Source organism: Dermacentor albipictus, chromosome 9, assembly GCF_038994185.2.
Source record: "Dermacentor albipictus isolate Rhodes 1998 colony chromosome 9, USDA_Dalb.pri_finalv2, whole genome shotgun sequence".
Taxonomy (NCBI): Eukaryota; Metazoa; Arthropoda; class Arachnida; order Ixodida; family Ixodidae; genus Dermacentor; species Dermacentor albipictus.
The window spans coordinates 69,554,324-69,581,194 of record NC_091829.1 but is presented as its reverse complement, the minus strand read 5'-3'; the positions used below and the strand labels follow the sequence as shown (position 1 = coordinate 69,581,194).

At 52.2% G+C, this 26,871-nt stretch overlaps 2 protein-coding genes across 4 annotated transcripts in view; one reads left to right on the top strand and one right to left on the bottom strand.

The window, feature by feature from the left end:
* Positions 1-26,871, bottom strand: part of Trs31 (trafficking protein particle complex subunit 31) — a 111,297-nt gene that overhangs the window by 19,518 nt on the left and 64,908 nt on the right. The window lies entirely within an intron of this gene.
* Positions 1-26,871, top strand: part of LOC135908571 (tyrosine-protein kinase transmembrane receptor Ror-like) — a 351,625-nt gene that overhangs the window by 315,336 nt on the left and 9,418 nt on the right. For all 3 annotated transcript variants that reach the window (XM_065440375.2, XM_070526426.1, XM_065440376.2), the window contains 5 exons: positions 519-828; positions 1,481-1,717; positions 9,523-9,724; positions 10,461-10,602; positions 11,387-11,626. In XM_065440375.2, coding sequence (XP_065296447.1) covers positions 519-828; positions 1,481-1,717; positions 9,523-9,724; positions 10,461-10,602; positions 11,387-11,626 — 1,131 coding nt within the window. The remainder of the gene's footprint in view (positions 1-518; positions 829-1,480; positions 1,718-9,522; positions 9,725-10,460; positions 10,603-11,386; positions 11,627-26,871) is intronic.

Genomic DNA, 26,871 nt, shown 5'->3' with positions numbered 1-26,871 from the left:
GGGGATGGATCGCTAAATCAGACTGCAGGCGAGAATGATGTGCCGGTGCTGCACTGAACAACGCTGCTAGCAGCTTGTCAGCGTCGTCCCTGTGAGCGAGGTAGATGACTGGTCGGCACTTCGCCATGTTTGTTCGCGGACTGAATTGGCGATCCGACCCGTCGTGTGACTCTCCAGCTTTAGAATCAAATTTCGACATCTTCGTTACTGCTTTCCAAACTTTCGTACCAGCCAAGTGTCGTCCTTTAATTTTACGCATCTGAAGCGTGTGGCAATGTTTCAGCAACTTAGAAAATACATGTCCGTACTCCTTCACTGGTGTAGAACTACAGTACTCGCATGAACCACCGACTATAACTGGTTCGGCGCGATGTGTTTGACCCCCTGCCTCCCTCGCATGAACCACCGACTGTAACAGGTTCGGCGCTATGTGATTGACCCCCCCCAGCACATTGGCTAGGACAGCAAACCCCACCCTCTCTTTAATCCGGTCCTGTTTTGTGGACGCTACTCCGCAGGACGTATCGGCCACGTGCCACAAGTACGCCATCCCGTCTCTGTGCTTCTTCGTGTTCCCGCCGTGTGAACCGGCGCCGGGCGGGCTGCCCGACCGTCCGCCCGAGCCCCGATCGGTGTGCCGCGACGAGTGCGAGCTCCTCGAGCAGAGCCTGTGCCGCATGGAGTACTCGATCGCCAAGCGGCACCCGCTCATTGGCCAGCAGAACATCCTGCCCGTGTGCGAGGACCTGCCGCCCATCGGGTCACCCGAGGCCCAGTCCTGCCTGCGCCTGGGAGTGCCCCATCGCGAGACCGACGACGTTAACAAAGGTACGTTTTTTGCACATGCGCGGACGGGCGCTGCATAGCGGAAGGTACTCTGCCATTCCCTACTCGATCACACTCGTAACTGCAGGTAAAAATCGAGTTGTGGGGTTTCGCGTTCTGAAACTATACCGAAGCTGCACAGTATGTGGGTAACGAGGGCTGCCGTAGAGGCAATGGCTCTGGAAATAATTTTAAGTACATTCTTTCAAATTTTAAGGTCATCTGCGGTTCTTCAATGTGCACCCAATGCACGGTACATGGGTGTACTTGTAGAATGGGGCCGCCGCGGCCGGGATCAAGCCCGCAACCTCGTGTGCAGCCGCAATATGCCGTCCACCGCGCTGTCGTGGCAGGTCGCATCGCAGCAGCCGTTGAGGTAGCTCAGTGTTGGTGGCATTACATTTGGTAACCGGTTGGGCTCTCGAAATCCATAGCTGAATTATATGGCGCCGTAATGCAAAAACACTTCATTACTGATATATTAGTGCCCGTCAAAATGCAGCATCAGATGAACGATAATTAATGCAGCTGCGTCACATTGAAAAGTGTCCAGCAGTTGTTCGTAGTAAGTGCCAATTCCTACCTTTTTTCTCCCTTGCAAGCGTGATGGTGTCAAGCACAATGTGCTGCTGACCGGCCACTCGATTAATCGCAGAGGAAGGCTGCTACGTGCACGGCGGCGAAGACTACCGCGGCGTGGTGGCCGAGACGGTCTCGGGGCTGCCATGCCAGCCATGGACGCACCAGATCCTGTTCTCGCGCATCGCTGAGTACCCGGAGATTGTCGGCGGCCACAACTATTGCCGTAACCCGGGTGGCATGGAGAGCCAGCCCTGGTGCTTCACCTCGGGCGCCGTCGTCAAAAAGGAGATCTGCAACATCCCCAAGTGCGGTGAGTGTCCTACACCGATGCAGCACGCCCTCGCTGGGCTCTTTTGATCCCTCCCGCACCCCATTATTTTTGAGGAGACAGCTGTGCCTAAAGACGGCACAACAGCATTCAACAGATGGGTACATTCATACACTTCTGCATACGTACGCTGTATAAGTTTTCAGCGCAGTGAGCATTTCATGTGTTTAATTAAGACACGTGCTTGGACCTTTTCCAAAGGCTTCATTGAACACAAACACCTCTCACAACTTCGTGTTCTGTTCACGCAAACTATCGGAGATCATGACAGCGTATCGGCAAGTAAGCCCAAGTACTATTCTATGGAATAACGGAGACACGAAGGCACTGATGACGTCACCTTGTACCACCTACTGTAGTTCAATTGAAGGAGAAAAACTTGAAATTTCAATGACCACGTTCTACTAAGCTGCAAATGTCAAGGCACTGGAAGCACCAACCATTAACGTATATAGCTTTCCTTTTTTTTCCCATTTCAGCAAGGACACTCATGCAAAAACAAGAACGTTCATAACATCTTGTTGAACAAAGTGTCAGGGGATTTGACTACCTGGGCTGCTACAACTTGCAGCATTGTTTAGAGGTTGCTGCAGCCATTGGTCAAAGGAGACTAGCTTGCACTTGTATTACCATATTTACTCGCATAATGATCGCACTTTCTCTTTCAAAATAATTGACGTGAATTCAGGGGTATGATTATTATGCGGGAGAAATTATCCGCGAGAAGAAAAAATTTTTTTTTCAAACCGCATTTGCTGCAAGATGACAACAGGTCAATAAACAGCCGGTTACTGCTGTAACAGTTTGGGACACCAAAACTAAAATGACGGCTGGCAGAGCAAGCCAAACGCATGGAGTGCATTTTTTTCTTCTTCTCGTGAGTACACTGCGTGCATTGAAAAAGTTTCTTCTGTATCAGTAATGAATAATATCGTTAATATCAGAAAGTTTGCGGCAATAACATAGCCATGTCCACTTTGAGGGGACAGAAACAGAGATGGCACACTTAGCTGACAGTGACATAGAAACACATGGCGGGCATGCTGCGGAAACTGTGGCATTTTTCTTCACTACTACCCTAACACGGCATGTTTCCGCTAAGGGTGGAAGAATATCTTAGCTGTGTTACAAGCGTCGGCGTATGAATAGGGTACACTTCTAACGTATCAGTGTAAATGTGGCTACTGTTATTGCCGCTCGCAATTACTTGCATGCCTACGAGTGCGAAAGGTGCCCTCTTTGTTGTTGTTGTTGACCACAACCATTATTCTATAACTAATAAAGCCAAGGCAAGTCTGGTTGTATATTTTTTTTTTTTATAGAAGTGCGGAAAGTGATGAAAGGTATGAAATGGGGCATCTGCTTAAGAACGTCTTGAGTCGTTCGCGCAGCATTTGGCAGCATTTGACAGATGGTAAGCGTGACCATCATTAGCTAGACATGGCACACGTCATATCGCTGCAGCAAGTTCGGGGTGCGATCATTACACAGGAAAGAAAAAAATCAAATTTTGACGACAAAATTCAGGGGTGCGATCATTATGCAAGTAAATACAGTAGTGAGCACAACTGGCGCAACTTTGAAAATTCGAAATGATAGTAGGGCACTAAATGCTAACTTTTCAATTACGACTCATAGTAACTAAAGATTGCGCGTAATGTGTGCCATTCTTTAACAGACAAAGCAATGAAAGGTGGCGAAAAGCCTTGCACCGATGCTTTATGCTATGAACCATAGCTTTTCTGTAAGAGCCCTGTAGCTGTTGTGAATGCATCTATAGAACCACCACCACCATCATCATCATCATCACCATCATCATCAGCCTGGTTACGCCCACTGCAGGGCAAAGGCCTCTCCCATACTTCTCCAACTACCCCGGTCACCATGCAGTTATCCAAAGATACTACACAGCAGGTGCAATGCGGCTGGTTTAGTGGCTCGGTACGGTGTAGCTTAAAGAACACATAAAGGCTACTGCAGAAAAACATACCTCCTGTAAGAGAGTGTGGGGGTGACCTACTGGTGCAATGACAGCTCGCTGTATTTTCGGTGTTGGGAGGTGTAGGGGTTGGAGGACGGACTTCGGGATGAAGAGCCAAAACTTGGGAGGAATTTATTCTACATTATGTACAGGGACGAGAGCGTCAATTAACAGTCGTGCAGACGTTTACGGGCCGGCAGCAACTCGGACGCTGCGGCCCGCGGCAAGAGGTTCGAGAGAGGTGAAACAGGGAATCAGGGCATGCTCCAGAATCCTCAGGTCTCTCTGGAAGGCTTCTTATAAGCCCTTCGAGCACTGCAAGTCACGTCATGTTTGACCAATGGGAGAGTCCACTCCGATGACGCCACTTGCAGCCAATGGTAGGCGCCCGTGTCGCGGGGCACACCTGTCGGGGCTCTCTGCGGACTTGCCACGCAGACTGGCAATCCACTTGTAGGCTGGAGAAGGAGGGGGGGCTGCACCTGCTCCATTGTCCGACGCCCACCTGCAAATCCCGGCGACTCGGCTCCGCAGCGGTGGCAACAGCCTTCTTCAAAGACGAAGGGGGTCGATTGCGCTCCATTGTCCCAGGCCCCCTTCTAATCCCGGCGACGCACGAACTTGTTGCCTTAAACTTGTTTGCTCGGCCGCTTCTCTGGAATGCGCTTTCCTGCTTCCGCATTCCTCAATTAGCTGTGCTGCCACTCGAAGCGGTTTGGGGAACTCGAAGTAGCCTCAGGAACCAGCTCCATATCTAACAGCTCGTCCTCGCCCCGGTTGTTCTGAATGGCCGGTGAACTCAATTCGCTGGCCAGGAGGAACGCTGAAAGAAGCTGCAGGGTACTGGGGTCGAGCCTCGTTTGACAACCCTCGGGATCCTGGACCCTGGAAAACATACGTCAAACAAACCAAACAACACAGCGCTGCCCCACGTGTAAGCGCAGGCTCTTCACCCCTGACTCGCCAGGCTATTACTGAGTCAAAATCAACCCTGATCATTTAGTTCCCCAATTTTGACAAAACAGTTGTAACCACCTTTCCAAACAGCCATGCATTTCTCCTCGATTGCCGACAAGACCAGAGCACTATTGTTGTTGCAAAACAAAAGGGTCGTTGAGGATGCAAACAACAAATGAAAACAGCCGAACATAACATAAGTGGCCTAACTACACGAACAGCATGTTTCCAATCTATCGCAGTGGCGTACTTATCACACGTATTGGTGCCACTGAACAATCTGGTCAACCTCACAAGTACGTAATCACAAGCGCACTAGCCTTGTGGTCACTAAACAAAACGCGTACTTGCGTTGTAGGCAAACTTTTCACTTATGCTTACTCACGTTTCTTCCCTGAAAGTCCTACAGGACACGTGACGTAAACGAACAATTAAACTTGCGGGACTTACACACTCCGCAGAACTCTTAAAATGATGCGTCTTCTACTAACTCTTTCCACGCACGCTCACTAAAGAAGTCAGAATACGGCTGCCCTCAACACACACTAGCAACCCAGTCATAAAGTCTGCTTCCTTCCGTCCACACAGGACACGCGCTAATGGAACTAAGAACGCTTCTCCGTGCAAATCATGCACTCACTGAAAACCTACGCGCTTAACCTTGCAAAATTCAAAAACACTTAAAAAGGAAAGAAGGTTAACTAAAACACACGCGCTTTACGATAGGCCTCTCAACAGTAACCTTGACCCTCAGGTTACTCACACACACAAAAAAACCTATCTACTTATTAATGAGCATCTCGCGAGACCACATGTTTACTTAAAACGCGTCTTTCAAATCACGGAGCTTCTCGAACGAAAACACAAACAAAGCTCAAACCTTACATATTGAAAGAAAATCTAGTCTCAAATCGCGAAACTTTCCGATGCCCAAAAATAAAACAAACTAACACGCTTCATTTCTACGGAAGCGCTCCTGGCCTCCCCTTCCAAACGCTTATGTCTGACTCATACTCTGAGTCTAACCCGGGGTGGACGTGGTCTGAAAGCTACTCTGGCTGCCGAGAGACAACAAAAGGGCTGATTCACTATCAGCTCCCCCAAGACGTTACGGTCTCCTGCCAATTTGCGTCCTCCCGCCCCGCTTTCAACAGGACCTCGACTGACCGCGTCGCTACTCCCCACCTGGTCTCGTCCTGCCACCTCGCGTTTCTTCGAACTGCACGCTGAGCTATGAAAAGAACTACGGAACGACGAGGAGCTTAGCTGCCTCGTGCCCTTTGTCCGCGTCCGTACAGAACATTCTTCGCGGTCCCCCTTTGACCGGTGGCTTGAACGTTTTCGATGCGTCAACATCGTCCGAGACGACCGCATCTTTTTCCTCGCGCCCTGCCCATTTGGGTTTCTCGCCATCTTTGGCGGCGCTACATTAATTACCGTCTCTCGGTCTTTACCGCGCTTCTTTTTACGGCGCTTTCTCTTAGCACTCTCCTTCATGTCGCCTTCTCGTGCCTCGTGCTGGCCGGTACACGTTTCGTCGGCCCGGATCGGCCTCTTACCCGCACAGTCTGAGTGATTCTCACTTAAATCAACACTCTCTCTGCCTCGACTGGCGGACAGCCCAACCGACTCTGGCACAATGCAGCAGGCTTTACTCGAGTAAGACAACTCGCACTCTTGCGAACTGCCCTCTGCTACATTGCCCAGCGCACGCTGCGCATCGACACACAGCCCGTCGGTATCGATCGCTGTCTCACGCGCACAGTCCGAATGATTAACAGAATCATCCCTATCTAGGCCATCTAGACTGGCGGAGAGCCGCACCGATCCCTGAACAATGCAGTTGTTTTCTCGTGAGCTACGGAGCTCGCCACCCCGAGAACTATTCTCAACTGCATCGTCCAGCTCGCACTTCATTTCTGCACGCACATCTGGCTCTACATGGGTGCTCGCTTCTGTCTGGTCAGCAGTACCCTTTTCTTCACTAGCAACCTCGCTAACATTACCAGCGACGCACACACGCGGTGACTGTGCCAATTTGTTCGCAGCTGGCCTAGCTGTCTCTACAGTCATCTGTTGGCACAGTACCTCGTCGCTCTCCTTGCGGCCTTTAACGGCCTCTGTTGCCACTAAGGCATCGTTAGCAGCTAGCCTTTTCCCTTCACTTAACAATCGGCAGCCAATCTCACAGGCACTACTCTTTTCGTCGGCTTCTGGCGAAAGTCCGCTAGACACTTCCTCATTCTTTCGCTCTGTACTACCTACAGAATTCTCAGACAGCCGTTGTCTCTGTGCCAATAACTGATCACAATGCTGTATCTCTTTGATCAGTGCTGCCTTCTCTCTCTCATACTTTTGTTCACGCTCAAGCTTACGTTCCTGATACCCACGTTTGCGTTCATTCTCACGTTCGTGACGCTGACACCTAAGAGTAAGTTCTTGAAGCTCCTGCTTCCGTTCATTCTCGCGTTCTTCACGCTGACGCTCACTCCTAAGCTCACGACGCTCTCGCAAACGTACACGACGCACACGCTCCCGTGGCTCCTGTATCACTTCCCAAGCAAGCTCAATGCTTTTGTCATCGTTGCCACTATCTTCAATCGCCTTTATGATAGCTGGCGTTTTCATCCGTTCGTCCGCCTCAACTCCCAAATCGTCGCACACCAGCAACAAGTCTAACCTCGCCAACCTTCTAAGATCCATGGCAGCTGCCCCGACAGGTGGTTAAAACTGTTTTCCTTATTTAATTTGTGCAAACACACAATGCAACAAATTCCCGATTCCCAGAACTATCAAAATTGAACACACAACCTTTGAGTCTGGCGAATCATAAGGAAAAAAACCACGCGCTCACTTACGGTTGCAGCACTCTGCCATCCGGTTCATTTGTCCGCTGTTCCCGGTTCCTTCCGGACTCCCTGGGTCGAAGGCTCGCTCCTTCTTCGCTGCTCCCAGTCTCTTCGGACCTCTTTCGACGAAGGCTCTCTCTTCTTCGCTCTGCCCGGTTCCTTAGGATCTTTCTCGACGAAGGTTGATCCGTAGCGCTGCCACCAGCTGATGCATTCGGAGGCGATCCTACCGCTGCCAACCAGATGTAGGGGTTGGAGGCCGGGACTTCGTGGATGAAAACCCACAAACTTGGGAGGGATTTATTCTACATTATGTACAGGGACGAGAGCGTCAATTAACAGTCGTGCAGACGTTTACGGGCCGGCAGCAACTCGGACGCTGCGGCCCGCGGCAAGAGGTTCGAGAGAGGTGAAACAGGGAATCAGGGCATGCTCCAGAATCCTCAGGTCTCTCTGGAAGGCTTCTTATAAGCCCTTCGAGCACTGCAAGTCACGTCATGTTTGACCAATGGGAGAGTCCACTCCGATGACGCCACTTGCAGCCAATGGTAGGCGCCCGTGTCGCGGGGCACACCTGTCGGGGCTCTCTGCGGACTTGCCACGCAGACTGGCAATCCACTTGTAGGCTGGAGAAGGAGGGGGGGCTGCACCTGCTCCATTGTCCGACGCCCACCTGCAAATCCCGGCGACTCGGCTCCGCAGCGGTGGCAACAGCCTTCTTCAAAGACGAAGGGGGTCGATTGCGCTCCATTGTCCCAGGCCCCCTTCTAATCCCGGCGACGCACGAACTTGTTGCCTTAAACTTGTTTGCTCGGCCGCTTCTCTGGAATGCGCTTTCCTGCTTCCGCATTCCTCAATTAGCTGTGCTGCCACTCGAAGCGGTTTGGGGAACTCGAAGTAGCCTCAGGAACCAGCTCCATATCTAACAGAGGAGCCGCACTTGCTGGTAAGAGCACTACACTTCACTGCCACCTATGTGGTACATCATGAAGCTTGAAATGGCAGGACAGTTAGTTGGACGGCCTTATCAGGCAAGTTGGTGGCCCTGTATATTTTCCTGCATGGTGTCGGCAGATATCTCAAATGGCAGCACATGCAAGCTGTGCAATCCAAGCTAGAGCAGGTGTTTGAAGCATGCGCATAATTCCAATGGTTGCTGAATCACTGGGTCATTGTCACTAGTGACCTTTCTGATGGTCCTGCCCAGTTGGCCCATAAAGATACCCAGACAGTTTGCATACCTTTCTTGAGAATACGCTGTGAGTGGTCTTGGTTTACTTGCCCAGACTAAGATGCAAACTTTTTGGGACACTCTGAATATTTCAAGCCGTTTGTCCCCAAAAACTTGACTCTTCAGTGAGGCTGAAAATGCCATCACATGTTTCTCACTGTGATGCAGCCCTACTGTGCTGCATCTGGTTAGCAGTGGGTAATAGGAAAGCCAACTCACTCATTATTGGAATGGTGGACGCACATGCATGACTCGTGAAACTGGGACGAGACAATTGAACAAGTATTGTGTTTTTGTCATTGATATGACATTGAACAAGACGTTCTTTGAACTGCGTTACACCACCTAGATCATAGGCCTTTTCCCGAGACAAAGAATCTTACACCATGGCCCCACGTATTGCGGATTGACAAAGCAATGTGGCTGTAACTGCAGTTTATATACTATATATAATCAACCGGCCTCAGCGACTGATTGTAGGTGTGATGCACGGCCGCACATGTCTGCACGGCTAGTGCCTCCCTTTTTGCTTCTTCTTTCTTTTCGTCCCGTAATCCCCAGTGTAAGACAGCAAACCAGACATGTTTAGTTTACCTTCCTACTTTTCCTTTCCCTTTCCTTCTCCTCCTTTTGACACCATCGTCACTGCCTACTGACAGAGTTACTACTCAAAAATTATAACTCGAACAATTTTGTGAGTATACAATTGAGTGCACCTCAACTCGAATAACTTTGTGATTATGCGATTGGGTGCACTCCCAAATTCCAGTGGACTACCTGTGGCTGTACATCCTGCTGCCCAGCATCGCCACTCTGGCCCTGATTGGCCTCCTGCTGGGCATAGCATGCTTCCGGCGCCGTGCAAAACCGTCACCGCCACCTTCAGCTAAGAGCTTTGCAGGAAAAGCTGCCCTTCGAGGGCCTGCCCAACAAAACCTCGAGCTGGGGCGACTATTGCCTCGGCCAACAAGGCAAGTTCTTTTTCGTGTTGCTTTAGGATACGTCAAACAGTTATGTGCTACGAGACTTCTTTGTAACTTTCGCCTTCTGTTAGAGTGTAGTTGTTTATCACATATTCGATTTCCCTGGAATGAGACAATGACTCGGCCAGTTTATTATTGTCGGCAAGTAAAACTACTGCACAACTGAATCCACTTGCCGGTTATGTCGAACCTAGAGATACTGGACCCGGATGTAACGAACGATCGGATATAATGAAGTAAATAGAAAATATTTCTCATCAGTATCACCACGTGACAAATATTGGACATAATGAAGGTATTTTCGTGTTGAATGCAGTTTTCGTATAATGAAGCTCTCGATTTGGCTCTGTACATACTCTGCAAAATGCTACTGTGCATGCAAATTCTGCAATCTTATTACTTCATATGATCCTATTCTGGTCATGCCTACACTACTGCTTACTTGACAGCCAGTCTGTTGCTTTCACTATATATTGGGTATTTATAGAGAATTGATATTTGATCTTTTCAATCTGTGATGTTTCTTTTCCACTGTCACAGCTTTTGTGCATGTCTGTTGTCTCAGGCAGGAGTGCATCATCAGGCATTGCCGCCTCTTGTACTTCCTTGCACAGTGCAAAAATGCACACTCGAATAAAGTCTTCAACTCAACCAAAAAGAGGCTGATGTTCGCTTAAGCCTCTTGGCTCCCTCCAGCACTTAACATTCTGCGATCCTAAACCAGGGCTCCTGAAGTGCCAGCTGCACGAATCCGTTTCCACGAGGAGCTGGGTGAAGGAGCATTTGGCAAGGTGTACAGAGGAGAGATGCTACCCGCCAAGCGTGACTGCAGTGCTCCCGTGCCTGTGGCCATAAAGACATTGAAGGTAAGGGGGCTGCTTTGAATTGGAATGTAATCTGACCTGAGCGTGCCTGAATTTGTTGCGCAATGGTCGAACTGAATGGTCTTGAAGTGCCCAAAACCCTGAATTGGGAAGTGCGTGTGTGTGTGTATGCTTACCTTCTTGCTCCTGAGGTCTCTGAATACTATTCCTATCCTCGCAAGAGTAGTCAAGAGTAGTTCTGAGCAAGTCTTCAGTGTACTAGAAATTTTTTCGAGTGGCACAACCACGCTTCTCTGCCCGATGCAGTCTGTGTTGCCAGTAGCTGTGGTGCTGCACTCACTGACTATCGAACGTTCACTGCAATGAAGCTTGTCATGTGCCAGAGCACAGCCGGGTCTAACCCCAAGTGGGGGGGGGTTCATTCTGCAAGTGTCCGCCCAATGGACTGTCCATTTCAGCTGCTGCTGATTGGCTGGAGCTGTACGAGTGAGGAGGAGATCGACTGGGGAAGCCCGTCTCCTTCACAGGGGTACCCCAGACTAGCCAATGAGCACATCAGAAGCCAAAATGGAGAGTCCACTAGGTGGACACTCACAGAATACCCCCCCCCCCCCCACCCACCCCTTAGATGCACACTCCAGACACACCAAACACGTGCACCACACAGGCCGCGGCTGGAGCTACGGTTTGCTAGACATGTTCGATAGTGAGCGACACCAACACCGCCGCCGCAAAGCACCGCGTCGCGCACCACAAAGAATAAGCATGGAGCGTGTCGCTAGGCGAACTGCCCACATATTCTAGCTGAGTATCGCGAATGATGCAGGAAAATGCGGCCATGAAGACGCAGCAGGACTTCCAGCGGGAAGCCGAGCTGATGAGCGACCTGCAGCACCGCAACATTGTCTGCCTGCTGGGTGTGTGCACCAAGGAGGAGCCCCTGTGCATGCTCTTTGAGTACATGCCTCACGGAGACCTGCACGAGTTCCTGGTGGCGCACTCGCCGCGCTGCGAGGGCGCCGCTCAGGTGCTCGACCTGGCCGACTTCCTCCACATCTCTAGACAGGTCTGTGATGCCTTTTTATTCTCGATTTAGTAGGGACTTCCATTTGCTGATAGACTCGCGCAAGACATCTATTGCTATGTACTACAATATGTCCCTTTGTTATTCCCCCAGCAAGTATAATCTTACGGAGGAAAAGCAGGGAATAATAAATGTTTAGAAGCTGAGCATAAAAACTACTTACAGTGACCACAATATAAAGGTGCAATCTGCTTCAACACTATTTACAAAACCTGACACCCTTATACTGTTTTATGATGTAAATTTTTATACTGTGGGTTGCTTGAGTTGATGTCCGAGTTGATGTCTTAGATATGCAATGTCAATAGGAAAAGCCAACTGCTATAATCATACAGAAGCTGAGCTCTACATTGCTGCCTGCCTATATATAGATGCTTATACAGTTTCCGTAACTTCATCTAGCTTAGGAAATGACATACATCCCTCATTTCCATCTGGGAGCTGCATACACTATCCACAACGTGTACAAGAGCAAGCTTACCCCACTGTCCCATCAAAGTGAACATAGGCAGTGACAACGGGGGGGCTCCAGGATCTGAGCCCCCTCCAGAGCTTTCTGGGAGGTGCCGAGACTCCCCCCCCCCCCCACACACACACACGCACACCTAAAGTGCCATTACCAGAGCTTTGTCACCCACATCATTTGAGGTTTCTTTCGACTTTCCTTGACCTCTTGCATGTTACTGGGGCTAATAGCTTCAGTAAAACACGTTGTGGGGCTATTTGGTGCATAGCTTTCAATAGGTGAAGCGCCAATAGTGACGGCACACAAGAAGACATACAGACAGGACAAGGCGCTACTTGCAACTGTTTATTGAAATCGCAGGTGGCTGATTATATAGCCATGAGAGGAGGGGAACGAAAAAAGAGGGACACTGAATATGTGAATGCGCGCGTGCGAGAACACTGAAGATATATATTGTGGGCTCACAGTACGTCTCCGCGCACGGCGTCGCCAAGTGGCCCCCGAGAAGTGGAGCCTCACGACGCGGCACGACGGCGCACGGCGATAGACCCACCGCAGGTTCGAGCACCGAGCCGAAAGACCTGGACGGCTCTGGCCGTACGCATGGGCGCTCTCCCAGGAACACACGGCGTCCAGGACAGTTAAGGCGTTTATTGATCACCAATGGCCAACATGTACCAGACTGCACCCAAACACACGGAGTACACTCGGCGCCCGCGGTTCCCGATGGCGAGGAAGGCGGGTTACACGCCGCGTCGAACAATGGTTTACGCGCGCGGGCCGAAATGCGTTCGCAAACGCTACCTAGCGCTTCCCGTCACCGACAATGGTCTGCGACGGTTCGGACACGCAAAATGTGATGCACTGAGCGCCTGCGGCTACCGCAAGGGCGGAACGCAAAGCCACTCAGCAAGTCACACTTACGCAAGCTAACAAAGCACGTGAACGTCCCCAGGCCGGGGCGTTGGGGACACAAATAGCTGGTCGCTCACGTACCTTGCAGCTTGCCTCTCGTGACCGGCGCTCGTCCCTCTCGCAGCACGACTCCCCCGCGCACCGCGATCGTCCCCAGTCGGGGCTTCTTCCCTACGTCACGCCCCACGACCCAATCGCAGGGCCGCGTAGCATGACGTCGCGGGACGCGGCCGCGGCGCCCGGGGAAAACGGCGCGCGGGTAGAGGGGCAGGCATTTGGGAGAGGTTTTCCTCGCAATGGCGAATAAGTCCGGAGCCTTAGGCACAGCAACGACTGCGCCCCGGTAGACCGAAGGAACTCCCACATCCCTCTCCCCTTAAATGTCCCTACCAGCTGAGAAATAAGCCGGCGGCATGTAACACAAAGGAAAAGTCCCCTGTATCAGCCAGCACTAGATATTGCAAGGACGGCTAACCTCCTGCCTCCGTTCCAGCCCTTAAACACATATTAAAGAAAACGAGAACGATACAACCAGGGCAAATACACTAATAGCACAATTATTTAACACGTACAACAAGCCCAGCGAAAATCGTGTACAACCATATCACTCAGAGGGAAAACACCAACACAGAAACATACACACACACGCACAGAGACACACGCTCACAAATAAACATTTAAAGTCCCGCACTTCCCGCAGGTAGCAGCACCAGCAGGGAGGGGCAGGTGGGCGCCGTCCGCGGCTGCCTCCGTTAGAGTGAGAGTGTGCCCCTTAAAAGGATAGGGCACGGGGTGCTGGCACCTCTCCACTCTGCGCTGCGCGGGCCATGCCTTCATCGACACGTACCAGAGGGGTGCCGATACACCCTCCTGGCACGTCCAGGTGGCCACACTCCGTGTTTTCGGACTGGTCTCCGTAGCTGTGGCAGGCGGGACAGTCGTTGGAGCAGGGAGTATCCTTGCGGCTGGAGCGCCTGGCTGTGCAACCCAGCGCCGGCGTCGGCGGCGGCTCGAAGGTGCGACAAGGGCAGACGGCTTGCCCATCTTGAGCGCGAGTGCGCTGCACCTCCAAGCTACCGACGAAGGCGACTGTCGAGAGAGAATGACAGCGGGAAGACAGTTCCGGGCACCGGCAGTAGCAGTGCCAGCAGGAGTAGTAAATGCTGACGCCAGTCGTTTTCCAGAAGGAGCGAGCAGAGATGGGGGGGGGGGGGGGGCACAGGATGGAGGGTCGCGAAGCCAGCTGGACGTGGTTTTCGTCCCCTTTTGCACGCGCACACACGAGGCACCCGCGACACGTGCCCTTAGGGCTTGCAACGGATTCGGGCGCAGGCAACACCAATGTCTGAGGCGTCCAATGTCTCAAACCTCACTCTCATCTGACGCTCCCGTGGTCGCACGTCCCCGCTTTCCGGACACTTACGCGGCGAGTCTCAAAGACGAGACAACAAAAAAATGAGGGCACCAAGCGCCCCTCTACAGCTACGTACAATGGCGATGCGGGGTAAGAAGCGGGGCACTTTGAAAACAAGGCTATGCACACGAGGAAGGCTAAACCTATTATTCAAGCAAGAAGAAATACAAGCACTGAACAAACGGGCAAACTTTTTGACATCTAGTTAGGGCGGGCTGGAACCGTGGCGCGCTGGCCTCTATGTGGGAAATCCCGAGAGAAAAGAAACACTCGCTTGCAGAGGCAGAAAGCAAGAGTAACGTGTTTCTTTTACCAGAAAGGTCTGGCAACGCGAGGGCGAATTCACAATGGTGGTCGTCGCCTGAGGGGGTATCGATGCGACGGCCGAAAGCGGTCGGAAACACCGGACGTGCTCTGTTCCCCGGAACACCCGAGATCGCTGGGCTCCGGCGCCGGCTGGACTGGCCTGCAATGGTAGGCTTTCAAGTCGGCAATGTGAACGCGGCCCCTGGTTCTCCCCGTCTGAGGATCCGTCAGCTCATACACAAGTGGTGAAAGTCGTTTCTCCACTCGGTAAGGCCCCAGCCATTTAGGAGCCAACGCTGCGGAAAACCCTTTGCTGGCGTCACTAAGAGCGTGGTTGCGTTTAAGCACCAAGTCACCGACCTGAAAGCAGACGTCGCGATGACTCTTGTCATACTGAGCTTTCTGCTGGGCTCGGGCGGCTCCCAAGCTGTCCCTTGCTCTAGAGAAAGCGCGGGCAAGCCGGGAGCGAAGCTGCGCTGCGTACGAGGAAAGGTCCCCTGGCGCATTCTCAACCCGTGCTCGGCGCTGCGTAACAATGGTTAGCGGATTCGCCAGTTCACGGCCAAAAATGAGGAAAGCGGGGGAGAAACTTGTTGAGCGGTTTTGCGCCGTCCGGATGGCGAACGCGAGTTCGTTCACGTGGTCTGCCCAATCCTTCTGGCTCCTGGCAAAGGCCGTGAGCATCGACTTCACAGTACGATTAAAGCGTTCCGTGAGGTTGGCCTGGGGGTGGTAGGGCGATGTGAGGCGATGCTCGATCTGAAGGGATGTACACGTCTCACGAAACACCCGAGAAGTGAAGTAAGACGCATTGTCAGTAATCAAACGCTCCGGAAATCCAAAGCGTGTGAAAACTTCCATTAGCTTATCCAACACTGCCCGAGCCGTCACCTTGCGGAGCGGAAATAGCTCCACCCACTTTGTAAAGTGATCGACCACTACCAAAAGGTGCTGAAAGCCCTGTTTACTCTTTGGAAAAGGCCCAATTAAGTCGCAGGCAGCAAACTGCCAAGGCCGCTGACTGTCAATCGGCTTCATTAAACCCGGCGGACGGCCACCGCGAGATTTCACCGTCTGACAGACGTGACAAGTCCGGCAATAACGGAAAACGTCGCGCTTCATACCGGGCCAGGTGACAGTGTGGCTGAGTCTTGCAAAGACCTTAGAGCCACTGAGGTGCCCAGCCAGCGGTTCATCATGAGCGTAGTGCAAAAGTGCGCGCCTCAGACTTTTCGGTATCACCACCTTAAACGGGTTAATTGATTCATCCTCGGTAGCGATATATCTAAGCACGAGCCCATCGTGGTCCAGCAGGTAGGAATCTTCGGAAGTACCAGCAATAAAAGCTGGCCCGGGTACTTCTGCGCTCGTTGCAACACCAGCAACGTTACGGCGCTCCGTTTCCGCTACTCTACCAGCAATTTCCTTGCAAAATGAATCCTCCTGCTGGGCCTTTAGGAGCTCTTCTCGGCTGAAAATAATCGCGGTCCCTCCAGAGTGAGAGCCGGTTCCATTACTTCCTTTTGGAGATACTGCAAAGGCCTCGTTCTCCGGTGTCGTGGTACGCGGCTGTCTTTCTGCGGCTAACTCCTTCTGCACCCGTGCGAGAACATCATGCGCGGTGACATCGTGTTCATTAAAGGCACAGTCATGAACGGTTAAGTTACCGCCAGTGCCGGTCGATCTATTCACAATGCTCCCCTTTGGCTCGTTTACAACTATTTCCCCCACTGATGGAGAACTCTCGTCACCGCCCGGCTGTACAACGCCGAAAACCTCTTTTACCGCAGTCTCCTCTATAGGCGGGGACCCGAAGACGGTCTCCCTCTCTTCCTCGGCCACTTCACCGCTCGCACAGGCGGGCGTGTCGGCGGCTTCCGTCTTTCGCCGCTCGCCTCCGGCATCAGCCGGGTGGGGAAGCGGCGCACGCGAAAGCGCGTCTGCGACGACGTTCGTGCTCCCCTTTCGGTACTGCACCGAAATGTCGTAGTGCTGTATTAGAAGTGCCCAACGTGCCAGCCGACCCGCAGGTTCTCGAATCCTCATGAGCCAGCTGAGCGCGCTGTGATCCGTCTGCACGACGAATTTCGTGCCGTCTAAATAGACGTCAAATCTCCTCAGTGCAAACACAATCGCTAAGCACTCCTTTTCCGTCACGGAGTAGTTCTTCTCCGCAGGGAGCAGCGCCCGACTAGCAAAAGCCAGAGGGTGCAGGACACCATCGAATTCCTGAAGGAGGACCGCCCCCAATCCCAAATCGCTCGCGTCCGTCTGAACGACGAATTTCTTGGTCAGGTCAGGCAATCTGAGGCGAGCTGTCTCGGCGATGGCTCGGGACAAGCCGCGGAATGCCTGCTCCTGCTCCGGTTCCCAACGCCACTCCACAGACTTCCCCAACAACTTTGTCAGCGGTGCCTGGAGTTTCGCACAAGATGGAATAAATGACCGGTAGAAATTGGCCATTCCGAGGAAGCGGCGGAGGCCGCGTACATCTTTGGGGGCGGGAAAATCCAGGAGAGCCCGGAGCTTCTCCGAATTCGGCTCAATGGAGCCTCCTCCTAGGGTGAACCCCAGCAAGTGGACTCGAGTTTGCGCCACTTGTGCCTTTGCCGGATTTAGCGTCATGCCCGCTGACCTGATCCTCCCAAGTATGTCCCCAACGTGACGTATGTGCTCCTCAAACGTTTCGGAATAGATCACGATGTCGTCGAGGTAGCACATGGCATGGGACCATTTGGCATTGCCCAGAACCCGATCCATTAGCCTCTGAAATGTGGCTGGGGCGTTGCACAGACCAAACGGCATTCGCTCAAATTGAAACAGCCCACGATGGCACGTGAAGGCGGTCTTTGCTCTGTCCTCGGGTTCCACCTCTACTTGCAAGTAGCCCTTAGCAGCGTCCAGAGTCGTGAAATACTTCGCTGAACCTAGGCTGCCCACAATTGACTCGATGGTTGGCAACGGATAGGCATCTTTACGGGTAAGTGCGTTCAGTCGACGGTAATCAACGCAAAGGCGGAAACTACCATCCTTTTTTGGAACCAGGACGACAGGAGATGCCCAGGGGCTATCGGAACGCTTGATGACACCGGTCGCCAGCATCTCGTTAAGCACACCATCGATAGCCTGTCTCTTGGACAGGCTAACCGGCCTGGGGTTGCACTTCAAAGGACGCGTATCCCCAGTCTCGATCCTGTGGCGTACAAGGTCAGTGCAACCTGGGTCTTCTGTGAACAGGTCGTCATAGCTGAACAGAACTTCGGACATGTCAGATTTTTGTTTGAGCTCCAGCCCTACCGCACGGGCGATCAAAGGGTGGAACAAGCCACCTCGCGCAGGCACGTCTATCTGAGCGGTAGTGCACGCAGAATACTGCGCCAGAAAGTGCTCAACCCCCTTATCTAGCGCGCCGTGCGGGCCCGCCACTCGCTCCGCGGCGACACATGCCGGAGGGTCAGCGAAAAGCCTCAAAGGGGACAACGGTCCCACCCTATAGCCTCCGTTCGCAATGTCTACCACTATACGGGTCTTACGAAGAAAGTCACGACCCAGAATCACGGGAACACTCAAGCCAGGCAAATGAATGAAGCGATGGCGCCTCGTTCGACCATCCCAACGAACAGACAGCCTCGCTGCCCCGCCTGCGGGAACGGAGCCGCTGGCTAGGTTAAAAGTTGCTCGGCATTCGCGCAAGCGAACGAAGCGCTGCTGCAAGAGGGTGAAAACGTCGTCGCCAAACAAAGACGCACTGGCCCCTGTGTCGAGGAGCGCGGCAAATTCGCGACCAGCAATAGTGACAGTGACGAATGGCGCGAATGCATCCGCGGGAAAGCCCGCACGACACACGGAGGGAGCGACAATCACTTCGGTCGGACGTGCGTTCACGCCCGACCCCCATCCCCGTTTCCCTGCCGGAGGGTGCGTCTGGGGCAGTAACGAGCAATGTGGCCCAGCTCACTGCACTCAAAACAGCGGGATCCGCCGCGCGCATTCCTGCGGTTGAAAGCACTCTGCCCCGGTCGTCCTCCTCCTCCGCTCGCTGCGCTGCCCTCAGGCCGTTCGGGACATGCGTCTTCCGCTGGGCGCGCGCTGCTGCGGATTGCTTGGCGTATTTGAGGGGGCGGATTGGGCCTTTGCTCCGCGCGTATGCATGAGGATCCAAGGCGCGTTCGCTGATTCCCCAAGCTTGCCGGTTTTCAAAGCCCACCGCAAAGGTGGAATGCGCGGGCGATTGCTGTTGGCGTGAACGGAAAAGAGTTCCCGTCCATGCACAGCGCGGCTCTAGCGCCTCGCTTGCGGGCGGTGGAGGGCGGTAGGCACGCATGGCCAGCAGGTCGCCTTGTATACGCTTGGCCTCGGCGGCCATGTCCTCCAGATCACGGAACCGACTTCCGCGCAGGTAGGCCGCAAAGGTTGGGTGAGCCTGCCTTATCACCCTCTCGACTCTCTCGTCGCTGGAGGCCGTCGGCTCCGCCATCTGGAACAGCTCCTCCATCGCTCGCACATACTCGAGGAGTGATTCGTCCGGGGCTTGTGTCCGCAACTCGAGCTCGCGCCGCATTCTACGATAGTAGTCGACAGGCAAAAATTCGTGGCGGAGAGCCGCCTTGAAATCTTCGAGCGTCGTTGCGCGGTGGCCGGAAAGCCTGTACCACTGTGCTGCTCGCTCTGTAAGAGCAACGGGCACAACCCGAGCCAGCATTTCGCGGTCATCAAGCCCCACAGCTGCCTGATAGTGCGCCAAACTGTCAAGGAAGTCTGTGACACTAACCGCATCCGCGTACCCGCGATATGTGGGCACTGCCAGCTTAACCACCGGCCGCGAGTGCCTTGGCGACTCCAAGGAAGTCCGGAGGGCACTCGAAAGGGACTCAATTAGTCGCGTGGCTTCGCCAAGCAACGCCCTCGCGTCCGGTGCGCTCGTCTCATCAGGAGCGTCTGCAGGCGGGATTTGGGCAGGCTGGGGCACCTGCAACCCTCCCCTCATTTCGGTTAGCGGTACCTCGCTCAACCCTACGCGACTCGAGGCCACCTCGCCACCTCGCACAACGGTGCTCGCGGCAGGCGGTAACCCCCTACTCCCTCCGCGCTCGCTGTCGGTGGTGGAGGCCACAGCCGCGAAGCTCCTCAATGCGGGTGGGGTTCGCGGCAGTCTCCCCTCTTCCATGGCGGCAAGCTCATCGTTGCTTATCGCTGCATTGAGAGATCCACGCCCGTCGTGGAGCGGCGTGGACATATCACACGCATCGGGTAGGTTTGCGCCAACTAAGCTTGCACTCCGTGTTTCGTGCTCTGGGAGTTGAGCTGTGCCTCCACGCTCGACACCAGCATCGGCTGAGTAATCGAACAGGGCGACATTCGCGAGAGTCGTCAACAATGACGACTCCTTGAAGCTGGAAAACATGGCACGGCCGGCCGATCAAGCGGGTCTCCGGCTCGTTACGCACCGCAGCAATGCAAAGGCAATTACTGCCCCACGGTGGGCGCCAAAATGTGGGCTCACAGTACGTCTCCGCGCACGGCGTCGCCAAGTGGCCCCCGAGAAGTGGAGCCTCACGACGCGGCACGACGGCGCACGGCGATAGACCCACCGCAGGTTCGAGCACCGAGCCGAAAGACCTGGACGGCTCTGGCCGTACGCATGGGCGCTCTCCCAGGAACACACGGCGTCCAGGACAGTTAAGGCGTTTATTGATCACCAATGGCCAACATGTACCAGACTGCACCCAAACACACGGAGTACACTCGGCGCCCGCGGTTCCCGATGGCGAGGAAGGCGGGTTACACACCGCGTCGAACAATGGTTTACGCGCGCGGGCCGAAATGCGTTCGCAAACGCTACCTAGCGCTTCCCGTCACCGACAATGGTCTGCGACGGTTCGGACACGCAAAATGTGATGCACTGAGCGCCTGCGGCTACCGCAAGGGCGGAACGCAAAGCCACTCAGCAAGTCACACTTACGCAAGCTAACAAAGCACGTGAACGTCCCCAGGCCGGGGCGTTGGGGACACAAATAGCTGGTCGCTCACGTACCTTGCAGCTTGCCTCTCGTGACCGGCGCTCGTCCCTCTCGCAGCACGACTCCCCCGCGCACCGCGATCGTCCCCAGTCGGGGCTTCTTCCCTACGTCACGCCCCACGACCCAATCGCAGGGCCGCGTAGCATGACGTCGCGGGACGCGGCCGCGGCGCCCGGGGAAAACGGCGCGCGGGTAGAGGGGCAGGCATTTGGGAGAGGTTTTCCTCGCAATGGCGAATAAGTCCGGAGCCTTAGGCACAGCAACGACTGCACCCCGGTAGACCGAAGGAACTCCCACAATATTGTCACGTGGTAGTGACGGTGAAGAAAGAAGCAATAACACAGTAGCAATACTGTGAACGAGAAAACTAACTTTTATTGGGCGAACCTGTGCCCACAAAAACAGGCTACACTTATAGCACAACGATAGCGGCGAACACGGTCGGCGATCGTCGGAAAAACTGATCAGCGGGTCAAGCGCGTCGGCTTTTATAGATCAGTCGTCGAATGTTCCAGATTATCTGATGGGACCCGCGTGTCTTCCACAAAGTTCTACACCATTCGTGTCACGCGATGAAATCTGATAACACAAGGTTCGGCGACAACAGACACGCGGATAGAAGCATCGGTAACTTTCCAGAAACTTCGGATACATGCAAGCGCGTCCCGCGCTGCGCGATAAGATTTGTTAGGCGGTGAAACCTGGTCGCCCGATGAATATAAATACACGTGTCAATACCCCCCTCTTAAAAAGCATCGTCCCGATGCTACAAAGAGAGCGAAACACAAAGGGACACTTATTAAACATAAGTAACAAAACAACGAAAAGAAATAAAGTCCAAAGGTCAGTTACGCGAAGTACCAAAGTTCGTCAACGCTGGTGGTACGGCTTGAGCCGCACAACGTGGACAATTTCAGGTCGTGAGCGGCGCCGCTGTGACAGCGAAATGCCGTCTGGCACGACCTCGTAGTCCAGTGCACCAATACGTCGGATGATCTTGTACGGTCCAAAATAGCGACGCAAAAGCTTCTCGCTCAGTCCTCGTCGGCGTATAGGGGTCCATACCCAAACACGGTCGCCGGGCTGGTACTCGACGAAGCGTCGTCGGAGATTGTAGTGTCGGCTGTCGGTCCTCTGCTGGTTCTTGATTCGCAGGCGGGCGAGCTGTCGGGCTTCTTCGGCGCGCTGGAGATAGGTAGCGACGTCAAGATTCTCTTCGTCCGTTACGTGCGGCAGCATGGCGTCGAGCGTCGTCGTCGGGTTCCTGCCGTAAACCAACTTGAACGGCGTGATCTGTGTTGTTTCTTGCACCGCCGTGTTATAAGCGAATGTTACGTACGGCAGGACGGCATCCCAGGTCTTGTGTTCGACGTCGACGTACATCGCTAGCATGTCGGCGAGGGTCTTATTCAGCCGCTCCGTAAGACCATTCGTCTGCGGGTGGTAAGCCGTTGTCCTCCTGTGCCTTGTCTGACTGTATTTCAGAATGGCCTGGGTGAGCTCCGCTGTAAAGGCCGTTCCTCGGTCGGTGATGAGGACTTCTGGGGCGACATGTCGCAGCAGGATGTTTTCGATAAAGAATTTCGCCACTTCGGCTGCGCTACCTTTCGGCAGTGCTTTTGTTTCAGCGAAGCGGGTGAGGTAGTCCGTCGCCACGACGATCCACTTATTTCCGGTTATTGACGTCGGAAAGGGTCCCAGCAAGTCCATCCCGATCTGCTGGAATGGTCGGCAAGGAGGCTCGATTGGCTGTAGTAATCCGGCTGGCCTTGTCGGCGGTGTCTTGCGTCGCTGACAGTCTCGGCATGTTCTGACATAACGGGCGACGTCGGTGGTCAGGCGCGGCCAATAATACTTTTCTTGTATCCGTGATAGTGTCCGGGAAAATCCGAGGTGTCCAGCGGTCGGATCGTCATGTAGGGCATGCAATACTTCTGGACGAAGTCCTGACGGGACAACAAGAAGGTAATTGGCGCGGACTGGCGAGAAGTTCTTCTTCACGAGTAGACTGTCTTGAAGCGTGAAGGAAGATAATCCGCGCTTAAATGCCCTGGGGACAACGTCGGTGTGCCCTTCCAAATAATCGACGAGGCCTTTAAGTTCCGGGTCCGCTCGTTGTTGTTCGGCGAAGTCTTCCGCGCTTATTATTCCAAGGAAGGCGTCGTCATCCTCGTCATCTTGCGGCGGCGGGTCAATGGGGGCGCGGGATAGGCAATCGGCGTCTGAGTGTTTTCGTCCGGACTTGTATGTTACGGTGATGTCGTATTCTTGTAGTCTGAGGCTCCACCGTGCCAGCCGTCCTGAGGGATCCTTTAAATTCGCTAGCCAACACAAGGCGTGATGGTCGCTGACGACTTTGAATGGCCTGCCATATAGGTAAGGGCGAAATTTCGCTGTAGCCCAAACGATGGCGAGGCATTCCTTTTCGGTTGTAGAATAATTGCCTTCCGCTTTTGACAACGACCGGCTAGCGTAAGCTATCACGTGTTCATGTCCATCTTTTCTCTGGACCAGGACGGCGCCGAGGCCTAGGCTACTGGCGTCAGTGTGGATTTCGGTATCGGCGTGATCGTCGAAGTGCGCCAGTCTGGGCTGGGATCACGGCTTGTCGGGGGCGTCCTGTACATGGACGAAAAGCACCTCCACCAGATGTCACGTGGTAGTGACGGTGAAGAAAGAAGCAATAACACAGTAGCAATACTGTGAACGAGAAAACTAACTTTTATTGGGCGAACCTGTGCCCACAAAAACAGGCTACACTTATAGCACAACGATAGCGGCGAACACGGTCGGCGATCGTCGGAAAAACTGATCAGCGGGTCAAGCGCGTCGGCTTTTATAGATCAGTCGTCGAATGTTCCAGATTATCTGATGGGACCCGCGTGTCTTCCACAAAGTTCTACACCATTCGTGTCACGCGATGAAATCTGATAACACAAGGTTCGGCGACAACAGACACGCGGATAGAAGCATCGGTAACTTTCCAGAAACTTCGGATACATGCAAGCGCGTCCCGCGCTGCGCGATAAGATTTGTTAGGCGGTGAAACCTGGTCGCCCGATGAATATAAATACACGTGTCAATATGAAGGGAATCGCTCAATCTAAATCTAAAGCTTGTCTGAAAACATGCTTTCATTCGTGTATATATTCAAAGACGGGGTACTGACACAGTTGAAACGCCTTGTCCTGTCTGTATTTCTTCTTGTGTGCCGTCACTATTGGCGCTTCACCTATTGAAAGCTAATAGCTTACCACATCATTGTTGGTGTGGACGTGCAGCTTTCCATTCATACTTTTGCTTTATTTCTGCAAATCCTGACAATACAAGGACACGCGCATTAGAAGCACTAGCGGCGGCTGCCTCATCCATATTTTCTCACTTCAACGTTGCTTTAAATTTCAACTGTAAACACCATGCACATACACCATATATTTAAATATACACACAAGACAAAGTTTATTATATTTTTGAAAGAGATGGAGGTAGAAAATTAAAAATTATTTCTAAAGGTATGGATAAAAAAATGACTATGTTGCTTTATGTTCACCATGCTTCAAATGGCTTTGCATGCTTTTTTGACCATGAAAAAGAAGCGTATAGACTTTGGAGACCCCTTCTGCAGAGTATTTTATCAATGGCGTGTGAAATGCTCATGAATGTTGTGTCTCAGTATTGCTTCTCTTTCCAGTAAGCAATGCTAACGACTCATGAAAAAAATATATTTCTGATAATTTACAACATTTACTAGGGATGGAAACATTGTCAGTTGCATGCAACGGTCATAAATATATATGGGGTGCCCCAATTAACTATTGTGAACCAAGATTTAAAAAGAAGAGCAATGCGTTACTCGAACAAAACCTAGTGCATATGGTTTACAGTACAGTGGAGTAGCCGCCAGTAAATTTTTTGTTACTGAGATTTAATTAGGTATTTGTAATTAATTATCTAACTCGAGACATACTATCCTAATTATCAAAGTGTCAATGAGGCATCTGTAGGCACAGCCAAGGGACATCTAACTGTAGTATTTTCAGCAATGGACTAATTGCGCGCTAATTTTTTACTATGATGAATAAACCCTTCGAAATATAGAGAATAACATGTGACTGCGCTCCCAAACGCATCATAAGGCAGCGCCCTTGAACATGCTCCCTCTGAGTTAGCCACGGCGAAATAAAGAAAATAAAGAAAAACATTGTGATCGAGCTAGTGCCTTATCTGCCGCGCTCCGGCCGTAGTAACGCATCGCGTTTGGTGTTAGTTGGAAACAAGCTGTGATCGCTGTGACAGTCCTAGCTTAAGTAAAGTGCATGGACTTTTTTTTTTTTGCACATAACCTATCACCACAAAAGCAAATTGACAATGTCGGTGCAAAGGTTTAAAGGTGCGTTTTGTTTCGTCCCAGTCGCCATGTCTTTCTCTAATAAGCAGAAAGCAAACAAGGTGCTTGCCTTGGTATCTGCAAATTGCAACAAGAGGAAGACCGCAAATATATATATCAGTCATGGAAGTGTGGCGGTAGACCAAATGCATCGACTATCATCAGAAATTACGAAAACCCGAGGCAAACTGGCAGCTTCAAGAAACAGCGGTGGAGGACTCCATCCTTGAGTCCTAGCCTATGCACGGATCGTCTAGCATTTTATGGCCTCAAACCCTCATGCTAGAGTGTGAACGTGGCCGCCCAGGTACCTATTTCCAAATCATCAGTTTGGAAGATTCTAAATGGCGGCTTTTCACCCGTGCCACCTTAACCAGCACCATTGCTCAGAAGATAGGGACCTGTAGAATCGTCTAGATTTCTTGAATTGGATCCTCACAACAGCCGGTCTGAGCCACTGGACTTTTTGAGCAACATCATGTGCACAGATGAAGCCAATTTTCGCATGAGACACCTAGGTGAATTTGCATAATGCACACTATTGGAGGGACTCTAATCTACATTGGGTAAGCGTAGTCACAACCAGTAGCAGTGGTCACTCAACGTGTGGTTCAGAATTTACGCCGGTGCTATGATCGGTCCCGTCTTCCTCGATCACATACTGAGTGAACAGCATTACGTGAACGAAATTCTTGAAGGAGTGGTGGATGAGTTAGTGAAGTCTCACGGTCACGTCTTCCACTTCTGTGGTATCAGCAAGATGAGATACCCGCACACAACAGCAGCCAAGCACGAAACTGGCTGGATGTGACTTTTCATGCGCAATAGATTGGAAGGCACGGGCCTGTAAATTGGCCGGCTAGGTCACCTGACCTCTCTCCACTCTATTTCTTTCTTTGGGGTTATGTGAAAGATCGTGCTTGCATGATCTAGACAGATGTCACATTAGTTCAAGGCAAGGATAACGGATGCCTGCCGTAGAACTCTGGCGTCGGTCATCAAGAAAGTCACTGAAGATGTGACAAAACGGGCACAGTACTGCGTAGCTACAAAAAAAGGAGACCTATTCGAACACGTCCTCTAGGCTGGTGTTCTATGTAGCTTACAAATTCATAGATAATAAGGGCACACTGAAATCTAACAGGCTTTTTATTATCGTGCAGACATCTGTTATATTCAGTTTCGTTATTCATTTGGCTCATATGGAAGTGGTATATTTACTTTCTTGAACGCATCGGTTTTGCCTCTTCACTAAACATTAGTTCCTTCCCAGTCTGTTTATTTCGCTTTTATTTTTTTACACGAACATGTTTTTGCAGCACACATTTCCTTTCATAAAAAATAAAACGGTCGTTTTAATTTGGCTGTAGTCTGAAGCAAGTTTCTGGCGTGAAATATAGCTTCGCGTGCACTCTTTCTAAGTGGTGTGAGCAAAGCAGAGATTTTGAAACATTCTATGACTATTACATAGGTTATTGCATTTCATGTGTGGTCAAAGCGACGCTTCAGCCACGTTATCAAGGGGCTTTTGTTATCATTATGATCAGTCGGCCTTCAGAGACTGATAATAAGTGTGACATAGAAAGGAGAGGAAGAAATAGCTGCAAAGCCGCGAAACCTGCTGTTGGTGCTCCTTTTGTACCATTTTCAAGTTAGTGTGCTGTCGCTTCGGGTTTGCGACAGGCAATGCAGTTGCTTCCTATCAGCTCATTTGAGGGT